Below are 17,689 nucleotides of genomic sequence, written 5' to 3'. Positions count from 1 at the left end.
TCATATTTGATCCGCAATTTGAAATTAAAAAAAGAAAAAACATCAGATTCGTAATTAGCGACCTTAAAAACCTCCAAGTAACAAATGTCGATCGGGAATTTTTTTTTTATAAAATCATAAGTCTTATGACTAAAGAATTTCATTCGTTTTTTTTTTAGACTTGTAAGAATAAGGAGTCTTTTCATTTGATTAGAAATTATTGGAGAATCTTGATAAAGTTCTTGACCTACCTTGAACTAATTTTCTTTTCTTATGATTTATATATATATGGATATTAAGTAAAAGTTTCTCTCTTTGAATCAGATATTTAGGAAGCGGTGATGAAGAGGCCTTAAGCAATACACGAACGCTATTGACTTAGTCGAAATTCGTCTCAAAGACGACCTACTTACATCTGACCTGGGTTTTGTCACGTTTTAGCACCTCACTAGCCAAAATCGATATAACAGCTAATTGTCACGCACATATAGCGACGACAGGAGAAAAAAATATATATAATTTTTTAACATTTTTTTTTTAATTCCATTATTTTCGTTTAAAAAACCAAAAAAAAATGAGAATAAAAAATTTTTTTTAGGGGTTCCAGAACATAATCCCTGTATATATACACTGGAAAAAAATTTATTGGATTCAAATAATCAATTACATGACTATTATCAAATAAATATTTATTTGTATTAAATAATTATTGTTTGAGTCAATTAAATTGTATTTGTTACAAAAAAAAGAAATTATTGGTTCAAATACAGATTATTTAACTCAAAACAAAAATAAATTTGGTTCAAGTAAATATTTATTCGATAATAGTCGCATGTAAATGATTATTTGAATAAAATAATTTTTTCCAGTGAACTAAACAAAAAAAAATGTAAAATTATTAAATATTGATTTTTGTTCTCAGCATTCCAAATTATCAAATACATAATATGTGTCCTGACGCGGTGAAAGGGACCTTATGGTCCAATAGCAAATTGTACTTTAAATGTCCATAATAAAAAATGAATTGAACCAAATAATTTCTAGTTTTTTTGAAATGAAAGAGCAACTCAAATAATTTGATTTCCAAAAATTAGAAATTATTTTGTTCAATTCATTTTTTGTTATGAACATTCAAAAGTACAATTTGCTATTGTACCATAAGGTCCCTTTCACCGCGTCAGGACACATATATTGAATTAATATTGAATAGAAATTTTTATTGTGTAAAATTTAAATTCCTAATACCATTAATAATAATAATAAATTTCAATGCAAAATGAATCACGATATTTTTTTAAAATGAAAATTATTCAAAAAATATTTTGATCAGGTCAAAACAGGTCAATACACGAACTGCAATTGATTTAATTGTCTTTGATGTAATTTTCCATCGACATTGTTTATGACCTTCGGCTTATTAAGAGAACCTTTGTACTTAAATGTAAATATACAGTTTGGGATGTTCATGTATAAAAATAATTACGATTTCAAAATTTAAAATACCTACTTCGAAATTATAATTTTGAATTAAATTATTTTTATATAAATTACTTGAGGTTTTTAACAGGTAAAAAAAAATTTGCATTTTTAATTTGCCAAAATATCGTACACTGATAAAAAAATTTATTTGATTCAAATACTCGATTACTTGACTATTATAAAATAAATATTTATTTGTATCAAATAATTATTATTTGACACAATTAAATGGTATTTGTTTCAAATAAAAAAATTATTGGTTCAAATACAATTTATTTAATTTAAATAAAAAATTTTTGCTTCAAGTAAATATTTATTTGATAATAGTCAAGTAATCGAGTATTTGAATCAAATAATTTTTTTTCAGTGTATGACAAATTATTAAACAAATCATAAAAAAACTTATACTATATAATAATAAAAAATATGACAAAAAATCTAAACAGGTGAAAACATGAATTGCAACTGATTGAATTGGATTGAGATTTTTAATCTTAGTGCAAACTGTAAACGCTAAAAATTGTAATTTTTTTTATGAAATTTGGTAATCAGGGGCTTTTAGATTCGCTGATTACGAATCTGAAGTCAGATTTTCAAAATTCAAAATTACGGATCCAAGATGGTGTACAAAATTTTTTTTTTTAATAATATTGATAGTTTTTTATGAAATTTAGTACACTGACAAAAAGAATTACTTGAATTAAATAAAATTTACTAGATCTAAGTTTTTTTTATTTTATCGTATCAAATAAATAGTAATTTGTATCAAATACAAATTACTTAAATCAAATAAATGGAATAATTCAAGCTAATAAATATTGCTTTAAATCAATTATGAAAATTAATTTATTCAATGCTGCAAGTTTTTTAATTCAAATAAATATTTATTTGCATGAATAAAATATTTTTTTTATAAATAACTAAAAATTTTCTTGAAGCAAATATTCAATTATTCAACATGAGTAATTGTTTTAATTGAAACTAAAATCTCTTTAATTGCAGCAAATAGTACTTTTTTCGATCTAAATACACAATATATTTGCATCAAAACAAAAAAATGTTTAATTATTTTAATTAAGAAAAATAAATTTTTAATGGTAATTTAAAATAATATTAGTTACAAGTAAATAAATTTGTCATTGGTACCGTACGGCTTTAAATAAAATGCTTATTCTTAAATTTTTTTTCAAAAGATTTTAATAAAATTGGTTTTTGAATGTAAAATGATTTATTTGAACCAAATAAAATATATTTGAATTTTAAATAAACGTAGGGTCATTTGGGGTAAATGTAAACGGATTTGCTTAGTTTCGACAATAATGTAAGTTTTTTATTTTAAAAAGCAATACTTCCGGTTTTCTACTGCATGAACTTGTTACTTCACTTCCCTAGAAACATTTTATGAGGTACAAAAAAATATTGATCAACTTGAATCGCTTAAAACTGACTGTTTACATTTACCCCGAGATTTTGAAATTTTCCCAAAATTCGGGGTAAATGTAAACACCCCTGTAGTTTAAAGAGGTTTAAGAAAAAAGTTATCCCAAGTATACTACTGTGTAAAGGGATGTAAAAACTGAAAAAAAATTCTTGGTAAATGTAAAATAATTGAACCAATTGATTGATATGCAGCATATAAAATAAGCAATCATTACCATAACAAAACTAGTAATGTAAAAACTTGAATAACTTCAATAAATTTTAATAGATTTTCATTCAACTTGGTGAAAATAAGTTTTTAAGGTTGCTGAATAAGATTCTAAAATCGAATTTTTAAATTTCAAAAAGGCGGATCCAAAATGTCGGACAAACATAAAAATATTGTTAAAAATTGATCAAATTTGCTTGAATCTCGCTACTCGGGGATTTTTGAGGTCACTGAATACGAATTTGAAGACAAATTTAAAATTTTCAAAATGGCGGATCCAATATGGCGGATGAACCTAAAAATATTTTTAAAAATAAATCAATCATCCAATCAATCACTCAATCAATCCACCAATCAATCACTCAATCAACCAATCTATAAATCAATCATCTAAGCAACCAATCTATCCACCAATCAATCAATCACTTAATCAACCAATCATCCACTCATTCCACCAATTAATCAATCAATCAGTCAATCAATCAAGCAATCCACCAATCAACCACTCAATCAACCAATCTATAAATCAATTATCCAATCAACCAATCAATCCACCAATTACTCAATCAACCAATCCATAAATCAATCGTCAAATCAATCAACCAATCAATCCATCAATCAATCAACCAATCAATCACTCACTCTTATTCTAGGATTCCTACGTACCTGAGTTTTATTCACCAATCGTGAAGAATCGCTTTCCTATATTTTAAACACGTAAATGCACTATGCAATACTATGCAGGTCTATACCTTCAACTGACTAACACGAAGGAGATGTAAAAGAAGATCCAATTTCGTTTTTTATGTAATTTTACAGGGCCAAAATAATGTAATTGTGAAATAGAAGCAAATTTATTCAATTATTTTCTTTTAAAATGCAGCAGAAATTCTGTTTACATTTACCCCGAGTTTTCGAATTCTCGGGGTAAATGTAAACACTTAATTATCTATTAACTGAATTGACGAAATTAAAAAATCAAAGTCAGCTTTTGTTAAGGGATTCATAAGGAATAATTAGAAATTTTAGTTTGAATTTTTAGTTCATTTTTATTCAAATGCGAGACAAAATACTAAAACAGTAAAACTTTGATTTTCAATCTTTCATGCATTAAGCGACAAATTGGAGTATGGCTTTGACAATTGTCGAAAAAAAAAATTGGCAATACTCAGAACCTGTTGCAGGTGAGCTGAGGATAAAATATTGGGGTCGAACTTAATTTTAAATCTGTAAATTAAGCTGCAATATCTGCTGTTTACATTTACCCCTTGTTTACATTTTCCCCAAATGACCCTATTACCCGAAATTTTAATTCAAAATCAATTAAAAATCCAATAATTATCCAAAATTTTCAATTTAAAATTTAATTATTCACCAAGTTTTCAATTTAAAATGAAATAAAATTCAATTATTTTCTAAAATTTCTATTCAAAATTAATTATCCAAATTTTCAATCAAAAATGAACTTAAATTAAATTATTATCCAAAATTTCAATTAAAATTCAATTATTTCCCAAAATTTTCAATTCAAAATGAACTGAAATTCAATTATTTTCCAAATTTAAAATCAAATAAAATTTAATTCTTCTCAAAAATTTGAATTCAAAATTAATTGAATTTTCAATAATTTGAGTTTAAAAGCATCTAAAATTTAATTATTTCTAAAATTTTCCATCCAAAATTTTTTTTTTTTGAAATTTAATAATTTCAATTATAACTCTAAGGAAATTCAATTATTTTTAACTATTTTAATAATATTCTTTGAAATTTCAACAATCTGAAACCATTTTTTAATTAAAAATGATTTTCAAATTAATGTATTTTGTCCGCATTTTCTAATAAATTTTTAGTGAAATCATCTAAAATTTTAATTAAAAATCACTTAAAGTTTCAATTAATTTCAAAAATCTCAATTTTAAATCTTTAAAAATTCAATTAAATTTAAAAAATGTTTTCCAAAAATTGTTTGATAAATTATTTTTAGTTCTGTAAAATTTAAGAATTGTTTGAAAATTAACAATATTTGTTGAAATTTAATTATTTCTTGAAAAAGATTATGTTTAAAAAAAAATTTTTATTTAAAAATCTGTAAAATATTTTTGTTAAAATAAAAAACAAATCTACTTTTTTTTGGAATATAAATCGACTAAAACGACTTTTTGTGTCATTAAGTTGATTCGAGGCCTGTGTTTTTATAATTAATATTTAATAGATTTTCGTTGGCCTCTGGTACCTTAAAAATTAATTTTTAAAAATAAATTTTTTTCAAATTACTATCTTGTACGCAATTTCCTGGTGCATCTTTTTTCTCATCATAAATTTTTTGTATTTGTATACAATTTTTGAATCAATATACAACTTTAAAAAAAAAAAAAATTTCGTTGGTAAACGTTGTGTACTTCAGCTTCGTGAATTGAATTTTCGAATTTGGAATTTTAAAGAAACTTATTCCGAAATTTGGAAACACAATTGCACAGAAAAAATATGGTGTTATTTTTGTTGCGGGTAATTTTCTCCAATGCTAAAACCCATAAGATTTAACCCAGATTTAGGGTGAAATTTGTTGCGTGTTATGTTAACACCAATTCTAGTGTTAAAATAACACTTTGTTTTTCCTGTGTAATATTATCTTTATTTTATATAATGAAATTAAATTTTCTCCTTTTGGGTCATCAAATAGTAATTTAAAAAAAAAAAAAAAAAAATTGGAAAGCTTTCATTATTCATAAAATTTCGATATACAGTCACATTGTCCATTTTACCCCCTTTCGATAGTAGTTTAACCCCTCTCTTCTCTCCCACATTTTCAAATACATTGAAAAATAAGAGTTGAAAAACTAATTTAATAATTTATAATACATCAATCATATTTGAGAGTTTTCCAATTAATTGCGAATTTAAGTTAAATTTGGAACAGCAAAAATCGATTTCTCCTTTCTATGCATACATGTATATTATGTATATACATTTGTATGTGTATTGAGAAATTGATCATGACTGTTCTTGTATCAAAAGCAAATAACTTACCCTGCAAAGAACATCAATAGAAACCAGGAACCTGGAACTGCTACTATCAATATAGCATCTTCAGCAAGACGATTCCCGGACAAACGACAGGGAATGCAGGCCAGTATCAACAAGTTGCTGATAAGAAATATAAATTTTGCTGGCTCATGACTCTATAAACAAAGAAAAAATTTAAAACAATATTTATTTATTTTTTTTTTTAATATAAATAATATATATCTAATTCTCCAAAATATAGAAGGAATAAAAAATTAAAAAAACTTGTATAAAGTAAAGACGCATTAAAATAAACTTTAAAATTATGTAATTTGTTAGAATTTTCAATTGACAGAATTTCATACTGAAAAAAGGATTACGTTTTGACAATAAACTGTTTCATTGGTATTTAAGCAATCAACATTTTTCTGTTGTGTCAACAAAATTTTTGTTATACCAAACAAAACTTTATGCTAAGACAACAAAAATTCATTTTTTTAAATTTTTGTTGTGTCAACCAAAATTTGATTGAGAAATTCAAAATTTTGTTGAGGCAATAAAAAATTTTTGATTTCTTAGGGACGCATGATTATGTTCTAAAAATCATTATGTAGTTAGAATTTTCATTTTATGGAATTTCATTTGTCATAATTATTATTTTTGAGCCTAATTTTTATTTGTTCGAATTAGTAGGGGAGGATGGAGTAAGGATAGTTAGGTAAGACATTTTTGGATCTAGTATAGCTAAAATTCAACAGGCATCGGAAAAAGAATAGTACCGTTCGAAAGCCTGTTTATTTAGCTACAATTTTTTAATACATTATTTTACTGTGGATTGTAATGCCTTCGAGATATTAGCGGAAAATTTAAAAAAAAAAATTTTACTATCCTCGCCTCACTAGTGGGACAAGGATAGTTATCAAAATTCTTTTTACGAAAAATAATCAAAAACAGACATTAAATTTGGGTTTTTTTTAATTTCATTGGATAAAAGCACCTCAAAACACTTTAAAGCAATACCAAAAAAATTTTTTGGACAGAAATAAATATTTAAAACAGTTAATATCTGAAACAGTGTTTTAAACAGAACTGAGACATTTTAGAAAAAACAGGATTTTCACAAATAAACACGTATCACGGTGAGCTTGGATAAAGTTCAACCCAAAAGTTAATGAACATCGCCATTTTCTTTTGGATATTCTTTGGGGAGTTCTTCTGGTTATTTTAAGGCCAGGTCCAAGTGAGGCAGCGCCATCTACATTGAAACTAAAATTTTGGAAAATTTTCAACAGCCTTTTCTTGAAAACAAGAAGGTAAAATGCTTTTTCCTTTATGGATAATTGATTATTGGCAAGATATATACCAGCTAAACCTTTTTTTGAGTTAAAATAATAAAAAAAATTTCATGTCAATAAATTAAATATGAGCATTTTTTTCACAAAAACTGTAACAGTACTTTCTCAGAAATTACAATCAAAAATGCAATTTCCATTTGGAAAATTAATAAACGCTAAAAAATACACGACCTAAGATTTACCAATCACGAAAATAACAAAAAAAAAAGTATTTTAACATAACATATTTTACTCATTATGACAGCCGTTTGGCAGGTTATATATGTCACCAGACGTTTCGCGATTTTGCCGAAAGGAGGAGATTGGCGCTGTTGCTAACCACCTGAAATACATAATCTACCAAAGGGCTGTCACAATCAGTATAAAGCAGTATCAATATGTTAAATATTTAATAAAATTTTTTTTTGTTATTTTCGTGATTGGTAAATCTTAGGTCGTGTATTTTTTAGCGTTTATTAATTTTTCAAATGGAAATTGCATTTTTGATTGTAATTTCTGAGAAAGTACTGTTACAGTTTTTGTGAAAAAAGTGCTCATATTTAATTTATTGACATGAAATTTTTTTCATTATTTTAACTCAAAAAAAGTTTTAGCTGGTGAATATCCTGCCAATAATCAATTATCCATAAAGGAAAAAGCATTTTACCTTCTTGTTTTCAAGAAAAGGCTGTTGAAAATTTTCCAAAATTTTAGTATCAGTGTAGATGGCGCTGCCTCACTTGGACCTGGCCTTAAGACCAAAATGAAAAAAATCTATGAAAGGAAATTAAAATTATCTTGATTTTTAACTTTTTTAATAGTGATTTTAAATGATTTATCAAAAAAAAAAAACTTTATTTAAATTTTTTTCTTAATGCAAAAACATGTATTTTGATATTAATAAAGAATTTCTATAAGAATTAGTCGATTAAAATATTTTAAAATATTATTTTTTTTTTAAATTGATGAAAAACAAATGAAAATTCATCTGAAAGAAAATTCATTGCAATGAAATTCTACCCAATAAAAATTTTTTAAAATGCCTATTATATTAAATGAAAATTCGAAAAAATAAAAATTCAGCTCAAAAATAATTATGACAAATGAAATTGTATAAATTGAAAATTCTAACTAATGATGTTTAGAACATAATCATGCGTCCTAAATTTTACTAGTTTGAAGTAAATTTTTTTGAATATTAAGAAAATTAGTGGATCAAATACGGACATGTAAATATTTTTCTTGAATCGATGATTATATTTTTTTTTTTAATGTTTGTGCCAGTTTTGACCTAATTTGAAAAATTATTTTTTTTAGTTGAATCACTGCAAAAATTTTGCCCCATATATAACTGATTTTAAAATATATGTATCGTTCAAATTTTTTTAAAAAATTTAACATATAGAAGGCAGTGCATGAAAATAAAAATAAAAAAATAATAATTTTCAATTATACTTTAAAAAATAAATAATAAGATTCGAAAGTCACTTGGCTCCCTTTCCTAAATAACTGTGTGTTGATAGCAGTTTTAGTTAAATGGAGATTTCAGTAGAGTAAACAGATTGTCGTCAGACGTCTAGATTTCGTGATTATTATCAGAGGATAGAAATAAATTACGAGTGAAAATCCTCTAAATTGAAGTGAATTCTTTTAGAATCATATTCAAAATTAATAATTATTTTTAATTTTAAAATATTTATTATAAATTTTTAAATAAATATTCTAAATTAAAATGGAATTATTAAAATTTTTCACACATAATATTATTTTACAACTGAGAAAAAAGTTTGATTTATTTACATATTTATATTATTTTATTTATTTATATATATGTAATTAATCAATAATTGCACACTATATATTAAAGTATTTTATTTGTTTTTCATATAAATAAAATAATTTATTTCGATCAAAATTTATAATCAGTTTTAAAATAACATAAAATAAAAAATTTAAATTACATAAAATTAATTGAATTTCCTTGAAATCTTTCCGATATAAATATTTGCTAATAAAATTATATAATTCAATATTGAATTAATTATTCATTAAAATATTATTAACAATAAATATACTATGAGATATACCTAATTTTTCTTAAATCTGAAATGTTTGTTAATTAGAATAATTTAAGTGATTTTCTCGATCATAACATTTGCATTAGAAATTTATGTTTTTCTTTTTTTTTTAAAGTAAAAATCTTAAAACAAATAAGATGAATTAAAAAATATTTATTATACTTTCATCTAGACAAAAAGAAAATAAATATTAATAAAAAAAAAAACAAAAAAAAATTGCGTTATTAAATAATACTGGCTGCTATATAGACTATATAAAGCTATTTTAAAGATAGTAAGATGTTAAAAAAATAAATGAAAATATTATCCGTAATAAATCTTGTAAAATAATTATCAATAATTAATTAAGTGAAAAATGAGTAAAAGTATATAATATTGTGAAATTTATACATATATACATTTTAAATATTCATTATAAATTTATGTTTATAGATTTCCTTAAATATATAAAATATTCTCACGTAAGATAAGGAGAAAAATTTGCAATATTGAAATAGTAAATTGTGAAAACAGAAAAAAAAGTTACTGTAGGTATCACTGAATAAAGTATAATAAATTTTAATACCAAAAAAAAATATTTTCCATTTATTTTTATAATAAAAATTAAAAATTCGTCTCCAAATTACTTTAAGGGGTTTTGTAACTTTTTTGGGTCCAAAAAAACGAATTTTTTTTTTCTTTCATTTTTTGATAGCAAAATATGTCAAGAATATGTGCTTAAAATATTAGATTGTTATTTGCTCAAAAACAAAAGTTATTTAACAAAATACGTATTATATATATGGGTCCTAGTACGTCACTCAGAGACCCATCTTTGTCGAAAAATGGATTTGATGAAAAAATTCGTAAGTATACTTAAAATTTAGCTTATTATGTCTACTTTCAAGTGCATATGGTCACCCTTTGAAATTCAAGATGGCGGAGCCAATATGGCGGTTAATATAAAAAAAAATTTTTAAAAGTACCCAAATGGGCTGGAAAATTTTTATTCGGGAGTTTTTAGGGTCACTAAATACGAATTTCACATCAAATTTTCAAAGTTCAAAATGGCGGATCCAATATGGCGGCAAATAAAAAAAAATTTTCAAAAAATGAGCGAATTGGCTTGAAACTTGTTACTCGGGGTTTTTCGGGGTCACTGAAGCAGCTTCCGAACTTCTCTATGAACCAGGAATAGCAGATTAATGCAGCTGTAAGTGAATAGTTTTTATTGTTATAAAAAAGTTTGAATTTTTGAAATCTGATATCATGTTCGATATCAGTGACCCCAAAAACCCCCGGGTAGTAAGTTTCAAGTAAATTCGTTTAAATTTAATTTTTTCGTCCGCCATATTGGATCCGCCATTTTGAATTTTTGAAATCTGATATCGTATTCGTAATCAGCGACCCCGAGAACCCTCAAGTAACGAATTTCAAGCTGCTTTGGTTACTTTTGCTAGAAAAATTTTAACCTTCTAACATCAAAACGCTATTTTTAAAAATGGCTGCAAGCATAACTCGAAAACCGTTTGACCGATTTCAAAAATTCTTGTTGCACTCGATTCTTTGGAAGTTTGTGGAGGTACTGAACCTTTGATATACTAATAATATTTATTATTACAGTTTTTGTGAATTATTTAATCTAAAAAAAATGTTGTTTTTTCAGATTTTTGAATTCAAAAGCTTGCCACTTTTTTCATTTATGATATTTTTGAGTAACTCGAGGTTCAGTACCTGCGGAAAGTCATCTATTTTAAAATCATATTTGGTTTTTTGATTTTAGATGATTCTGCGATGAGCTACTGTTGCAGCCATTACTGAAAGTTTTTTTTACCAGTGCACAAAACGCCCTCTGTAGGGAGAAGATATTTTTATCTTTTAAGATCACAAAATTTTTTTTCAACAGTTTATTACATACCCAATAACATGTAAACACTTTTTATGAATTATATTTTAAAACTTATAAGCAAAAATTTTTTTAAAAACCTTCATTTTTAGGCCTAAAAAAGTTACAAAACCCCTTAACGACAAGGAAAATACAAAACAAAAAAATTGATCAGTATATTCTGTAAAAAAAAAAAAAAATCCATAGAAAAAATTTTTAAGAAACGTTCCGAAAGTTCATATATCTTTAGTGTATATTAATAAAATTTATACCCACAATTGTTTCTATATTTATAAACAAAAAATAATTCAATAAATTTATAAGAAAAACTAAACTTTTCTCTCAGAAATATATATAATATAGGTGTGAAATACAAATACCAGTGTATATAGACTTTGTGTGTGTGCAAAAATAAAAAGAGTAGTGAATAAAGTATATATTGGAGAAAACGAAAAGCGATTTAAAAACATCTCAAGCGTAGGTGTGGATTGTATACTAGCTGTTTTAAGAAAGAAGGAAGTCCAACGTTGACTATTTCACCACCCAACTGAACCAGAATATAGCCCAAAACGCCAACGACTGTAATACATTCGGCAATAGTACGTCCCACGTCCGTTATTTCCTCTGGCCACTTGAGAAGTTGAGCATCAATTTCCGCTGGTCGTAAATAAACGGCCAGAGACAACGATGCCAAGTGAAAGATCAGGATAATCAGACGTTTTAGAAACTGCAACTTAGAGATGAAAGAGTTCTGTTAAATTTCTTTCACAAAGTATTATACATAAAATATATATAAACACTTGTGTTTTGTCTAAAACAAAAAAAAAATCATTCCTAAAAAAAGATATAAAAATATATAAATATTCCTAACAAACTTCGATTCACACGTTCATAATATACAAAAAATTTTTTTTTTTTACTTAACCATAGAAAAAAAATTAGAATAAATTACCGACCGATGATAATGTAAATTTCTGTAACGGCAATGTACCAGCAATCGATAATACACGTGTATCAACAGTCGGCATTACAGATTTCTACATAAAGATTAAGATCGTGTAGATTTTCAAATTTTAAAGCTATACATCTGTTACTATTCTCCTAAAATACTGAATAAATTTGAACTAGAATTTTGTGTAAAAATCTAAAGTGTTATAATAAAGAGCAGTCAGGTGCGAAAATCACATGCTATTAATACCGTCACAAAACCGTAGGTAAAATAAACAGACAGATAAGTGACCGACTGTCAACAATGTAGATTTCTACTACGCCGATGTAAAATTAACTTTACGGTAGTCATTTGGACTTAAAAATCACATGCTGTTAATACAGTTACTAAACCATCAGGAAAATAGACCGCAGCTAATTTAACCCGTGTCGATAATGTAGATTTCTTCTGTTACGAGGCAAAATTAACTTTGATGCAGCCATGTGTTCTGACAGTGCTGTTAAGCAGCTACAGGACCGTCGGCAAAATAGACATCAGATAAGTTACCGACGGTCGATAATGTAGATTTCTACTGTTTCGATATCAAATTAACTTTACGGCAGTCATGGGACCTAAGCACATAGGTTACCAACTGTCGATAATGTAGATTTCTACTGTTTCGATATAAAATTGAACCGCCGGATCGTAGAAGGGCATACGCGCAATGTATTTTAAATGGAGCGTGTGCCCTTCTACGATCCAGAGGTTCAATTAACTTTACGGCAGTCATGCTACCTAAAAGTCAGACGCTATTAATAAAGTCACGATATCTACTGTTCCAATGTACCGGCAGTCGATAATACAGATTTCCTTCTTGACAAACGCAATTAATTAAGAATCATCAGTATTTATCAAAAACATTTGTTATTGTCACATAAAATTATATACACATTAAAAAAAATTGTATTGTAAAAATTTAGATTACCAGAATATTTGAAAAAAAAATTCTAAAAAATGAATTTTCCAAAAGAAAACGTATTATTGAATTGGAAAAAAACATATTTATCTTGGAAAATCAACATTTTGTATCACTGAACGTTAAATGCGACTTATCGCAAATGTCGGTTGTCATTAAATTTAGCTATAAAACACACACACACACACACAAAGTCGACTGGAAAACATCTTAAAAGAGTTTATGTTTGCAAGTTCCACAGCATATTATAAATAATAATCAGGGGAACAAAGTGCCGTGATAAAAAAAATATATATATGTATTCTTACCCGAGCGAAAGTCTTCCACTTTTCCTCGAGTAATTTCTGTATGATGCCACCATCAAGCATAGCCAAATGTTCTTCCTTTGTTCCATTGAGAATGATGAACAAGGCAGAATTCCAATCTAAAAAAGAAAAATACCTATCTCTGAATAGTGCTGTCCATTTTAAGATAAACGTTAAGACGACTATGACAATGTCTCAGCTAATATAGTATCAAAAGTTTTAGTCCCGAGGGGAATATATATATATCTATACACACATTGTAGTGAAGCACAAGGAAGTCTTCAAAAAAAAAAAATTTTAACAAGTGGCTTCTTTTTTTATTGTTCTTTCCAAAAGAAAAGAACTCTCAGAGATTATAGTAGGTATAGTAGCGTACCTAGGAAAAATGAAGAAATGGAACAATAACAAAACAAGAAAGATTATTCAAAAATAATAAAAATAACGAGACCATTTGTTTATGAAAAATATACAAAATATTATTGAAAAAAAATGTTTAGTCAGAGTAACCAAAATTTGGTTGGGCCAACAAAACAATTTGGTGGTATTTAAGCAACAAAACTATTTGTTTGAGTCAACCAAAAAAATTTTGAGTGTTTTTTGTTGGCATAAGAATATTTGGTTAGGTCAACCAAATTTTTTTTTCAGGTCAACAAAAATGTTTAGTTGATCAAACCAACAGTTTTTTTTTTGTAAAATTAAAGATTTAATTCTACCTCATTTCTATTCATTTTATCTTTTTTATTTATTTCATCATTTATTTATTATCAATTTAACGTTTAATTTATATTTATCCAATTGAAATATTTGTGGACTTTAAAAAATCTCATCTCCTGGGATCGAACCTCTGATTTTAAACTGCGAGTCGGAAGCTCTGACCATTGGACTACCACCATCTTTGTGAGAGATTTAAACTAATTGTTCTCTTAAGGTACGAGCTGAGAGCGAATTAAATTATTTGGTTGTCGTAACCAAATTTTGGTTAGGACAACAAACGATTATTTGGTTTTTTATACCAAACTATTTTGTTGTGTTAACCAAATTATTTTCTTGTCGTAACCAAATTTTGGTTGGAATTTAAAAATGTTGAACCAAATAATTTTGTTGGCTTAACCAAATGTTTGGTTGCGATAACTCTACGACTTTGTTTCAGCCAACTAAAATTTCGTTACAAGAACCAAAATTGCCTAACCAAACCAATTTGTTGCAAACACAAAATCTTTTTTTTCCGTGCATTCTAATTTAAATGCACTAAAAAAAATGTCTTTGAAACAAAGAAATCGTTATTTTAAAATCATTTTTTGAATAAAAGATAAAATTTGTTTGAATTAAAAAATAATTTCTTTGCTTTTCACAGTGGCCTGAAACCCGAATCTAGCTGGACAAAACTGTTTTCTCCAAATTGCTTCGATGAATTCTTATGAAACTTGTTACTCGGGAGTTTATTAGGTCGCTGATTACGAATCTGAGGTCAGTTTTTAAAAATTCAAAATGGCGGATCCAATATGGCGGACGGAAGGTTTAAAAAGTTAACGGATTTTAATGAAACAAGGTACTTGGAGGTTTTTTGGGTCGCTGATTACGAATCCGAGATCAGTTTTTAAAAATCCAAAATGGCGGACAAAAAGTTTTAAAAATTAACGGATTTTTATGAAACACGGTACTTGAAGGTTTTTTGGGTCGCTGATTACGAATCTGAGGTCAGTTTTTAAAAATTCAAAATGGCGGATCTAATTTGTCTGACAGTAATATAAAAAAATTATTGAATTAAAGCCGTGTAAATAAAAAAAAAAAACAAATGAATGACTACTTATTTGTCACAAACTACCTCTCATAGCATATTATTCAAAAAATAATTTTTAATTTAGAGAAATACGTATAATTTTGAAAAATTTACAAAAAATAGTTAAAAATTAAAATAAAATGATTTTAATAATAGTTATGGATAATTAATAAATTTTAACTTTTAAAAAATATAAAGAGTTAAAATATATATCATTAAAGCTTTTATTTGTTAAATTTTTTTGAAGTCAGTTAATGAAAATTTTATGTAATTTTCGAAAACTTTAAATAGCGGACAGTTGTTATTAATTTTTATAAGACTTTAATTTTAAAAATCTTTAGTGTCATTAATTACTATTCCCAAATAAAATTTTAACAATTTCCAAAGATTAGATTTAATATAGCAAAATTGTTTCGAACAATTATTTTATAAGTGAACATTAATTTTTTAAATTTACTGTCCGACATATTGGATCCGCCATTTTGAATTTTTGAAAACTGATCTCAGATTCGTAATCAGCGACCCAATAAACTTTCAAATACCGTGTTTTATTAAAGTCCGTTTACTTTTTAAACTTTCTGTCCGCCATATTGGATCCGCCATTTTGAATTTTTGAAAACTGACTTTAGATTTGTAATTATTGACTCTAATAACTCTTAAACAGTAATCAATGTTAGTCTTTAAATTTATTATGGAATGTTTGTACACATTTTTGCATTTTTTAAGCGTTTTCCTCCATTTTGTGTCACTCAATTGAAGTTTCAGAACAAAGTTGCAAAAAGTAGCAGCCAAACTTGCTTTTATATGATTCTGTAACTATTTTCCTTCATTTTTATCAAGGGTAGAAAGCGGAGAACCATGGAGCAAAAAACTTTTTGAAATATTACGATAAAATAATTTATCGCTTGCATCGATCTTATCTTAATTCTTGGAAGTATTAAAAATAATTATTAAAACCAATTAAATCTGCTTAAAATAGAAATTCGTTAAGTATATACTTCTAGTAACAACCTCCATTTTACACAAATGCCAAAAAAAATTCCAGACAAAAGTAATGGACCCTTTAACAGAAGTCAATTTTTCTGTGCTTTATACAGTTTTTCCAGTTGTGCTGACATGACAACTTTGACGTTCTGTTACAACGAAAGTATGCAGTTTAGTGATCTGTCCTTTTATAACTAAATGCATCAAGTACCCAACTAACTAATCTTCAAGTAAAAATAGCATTTTTTAAACTTTTTTTTTTGAGGTTTTGTCCAGCTAAATCCGGGTTTCAGACCACTGTGCTTTTATACAAAAAAGAAATTTTGAAATGTTTTGAATTAAAGAAATTTTTTTCTTTTAATGATATTTTTAGCATGAATTTAATTGAGATACTGAGACTAGTTATAAATAATTGAAATGATTTGTATATGAAAAATAGGAGTCAATGAACTTTGCCGAAATAAAGGAAATCGATATAACCACAAATCATATATATATATATATATATATATATATATATACGAATACATTGAAAGAGAACATCGGAAAATGTTATATATTTAATTAGTAGAACTGAATTTTAATATTTATGAAAAAAGTTTTTAGAATGATAATTAAAATTTTTTTATATCATTTTTTTTATTTAAAGAATTTCTTTCTGATTTAATATGAAATTATTTTAGACATTATTTTTTTTTGCTAAACCGTTCAATCTTCACTATATTTTCTCAAGGATAAAGAAAATTATTGTTTAATTAATCTTTATTTAGATTAATTGAATCGATTCGTTTTTTAACAAATTTTTTATTACAAAATTTAAAATTAAACCATTGGTTTCTTTTATAAGTAAAACATCGACATAAAATATATGTACTAACAAAAAAAAATTATTTGTAGAACACTCTTGAAATACAATTTATATTACTAAAAGAACTCTAAATATAAAGTGTAATTAATTCTTTTAGAAAATCACAATTATTATTTAAAAAAAAAAATATCTAACCTTAGCCTGCAACATCTGCTGAAAACACATTTGATTTGAAAAATTTTGGAACACTACCGACACCGCATGCGTTTAAATAAAAAAAAATACATTTTTTAGAAGATTTAAGTCATCGAGATTTTAAGAATTTTAAACACTCCCGGAACAAAAAATTTACTGAAATGACAAAAAAAATGTTAATGACTCTAAAATATTACTTCGTTCACAACTTAAGATTCAAGCACTCCCGAAGCTATTCAACAACATAAAAATAAAAAAATAATAAAAAAATATTAAAAAAAAGAAAATAAAGGAAATATTTTTTTTTTAACCCTTTGAGGACAAATGT

The 17,689-nt window shown here is 25.8% G+C and overlaps 2 protein-coding genes across 5 annotated transcripts in view; one reads left to right on the top strand and one right to left on the bottom strand.

The window, feature by feature from the left end:
• The window catches only part of LOC127289325 (speckle-type POZ protein-like), a 369,464-nt gene that overhangs the window by 228,749 nt on the left and 123,026 nt on the right, over positions 1 to 17,689 (top strand). The gene's annotated exons all lie outside the window — the stretch shown is intronic.
• The window catches only part of LOC127289317 (uncharacterized), an 85,814-nt gene that overhangs the window by 54,960 nt on the left and 13,165 nt on the right, over positions 1 to 17,689 (bottom strand). For 2 of the 4 annotated variants that reach the window (XM_051317173.1, XM_051317175.1), the window contains 3 exons: positions 13,598 to 13,713; positions 11,882 to 12,118; positions 6,134 to 6,285 (listed from right to left, as the gene is read on the bottom strand). In XM_051317173.1, the coding sequence (XP_051173130.1) occupies positions 6,134 to 6,285; positions 11,882 to 12,118; positions 13,598 to 13,713 (505 nt within the window). The remainder of the gene's footprint in view (positions 1 to 6,133; positions 6,286 to 11,881; positions 12,119 to 13,597; positions 13,714 to 17,689) is intronic. The other 2 variants (XM_051317174.1, XM_051317176.1) reach the window with 2 other exon arrangements.

The sequence above is a fragment of the Leptopilina boulardi genome, unplaced genomic scaffold, assembly GCF_019393585.1.
Source record: "Leptopilina boulardi isolate dan_hultmark-lab unplaced genomic scaffold, ZJU_Lbou_2.1 LbouV2_405, whole genome shotgun sequence".
NCBI classification, from domain to species: Eukaryota; Metazoa; Arthropoda; class Insecta; order Hymenoptera; family Figitidae; genus Leptopilina; species Leptopilina boulardi.
This window is presented reverse-complemented; position numbering and strand designations above follow the sequence as displayed.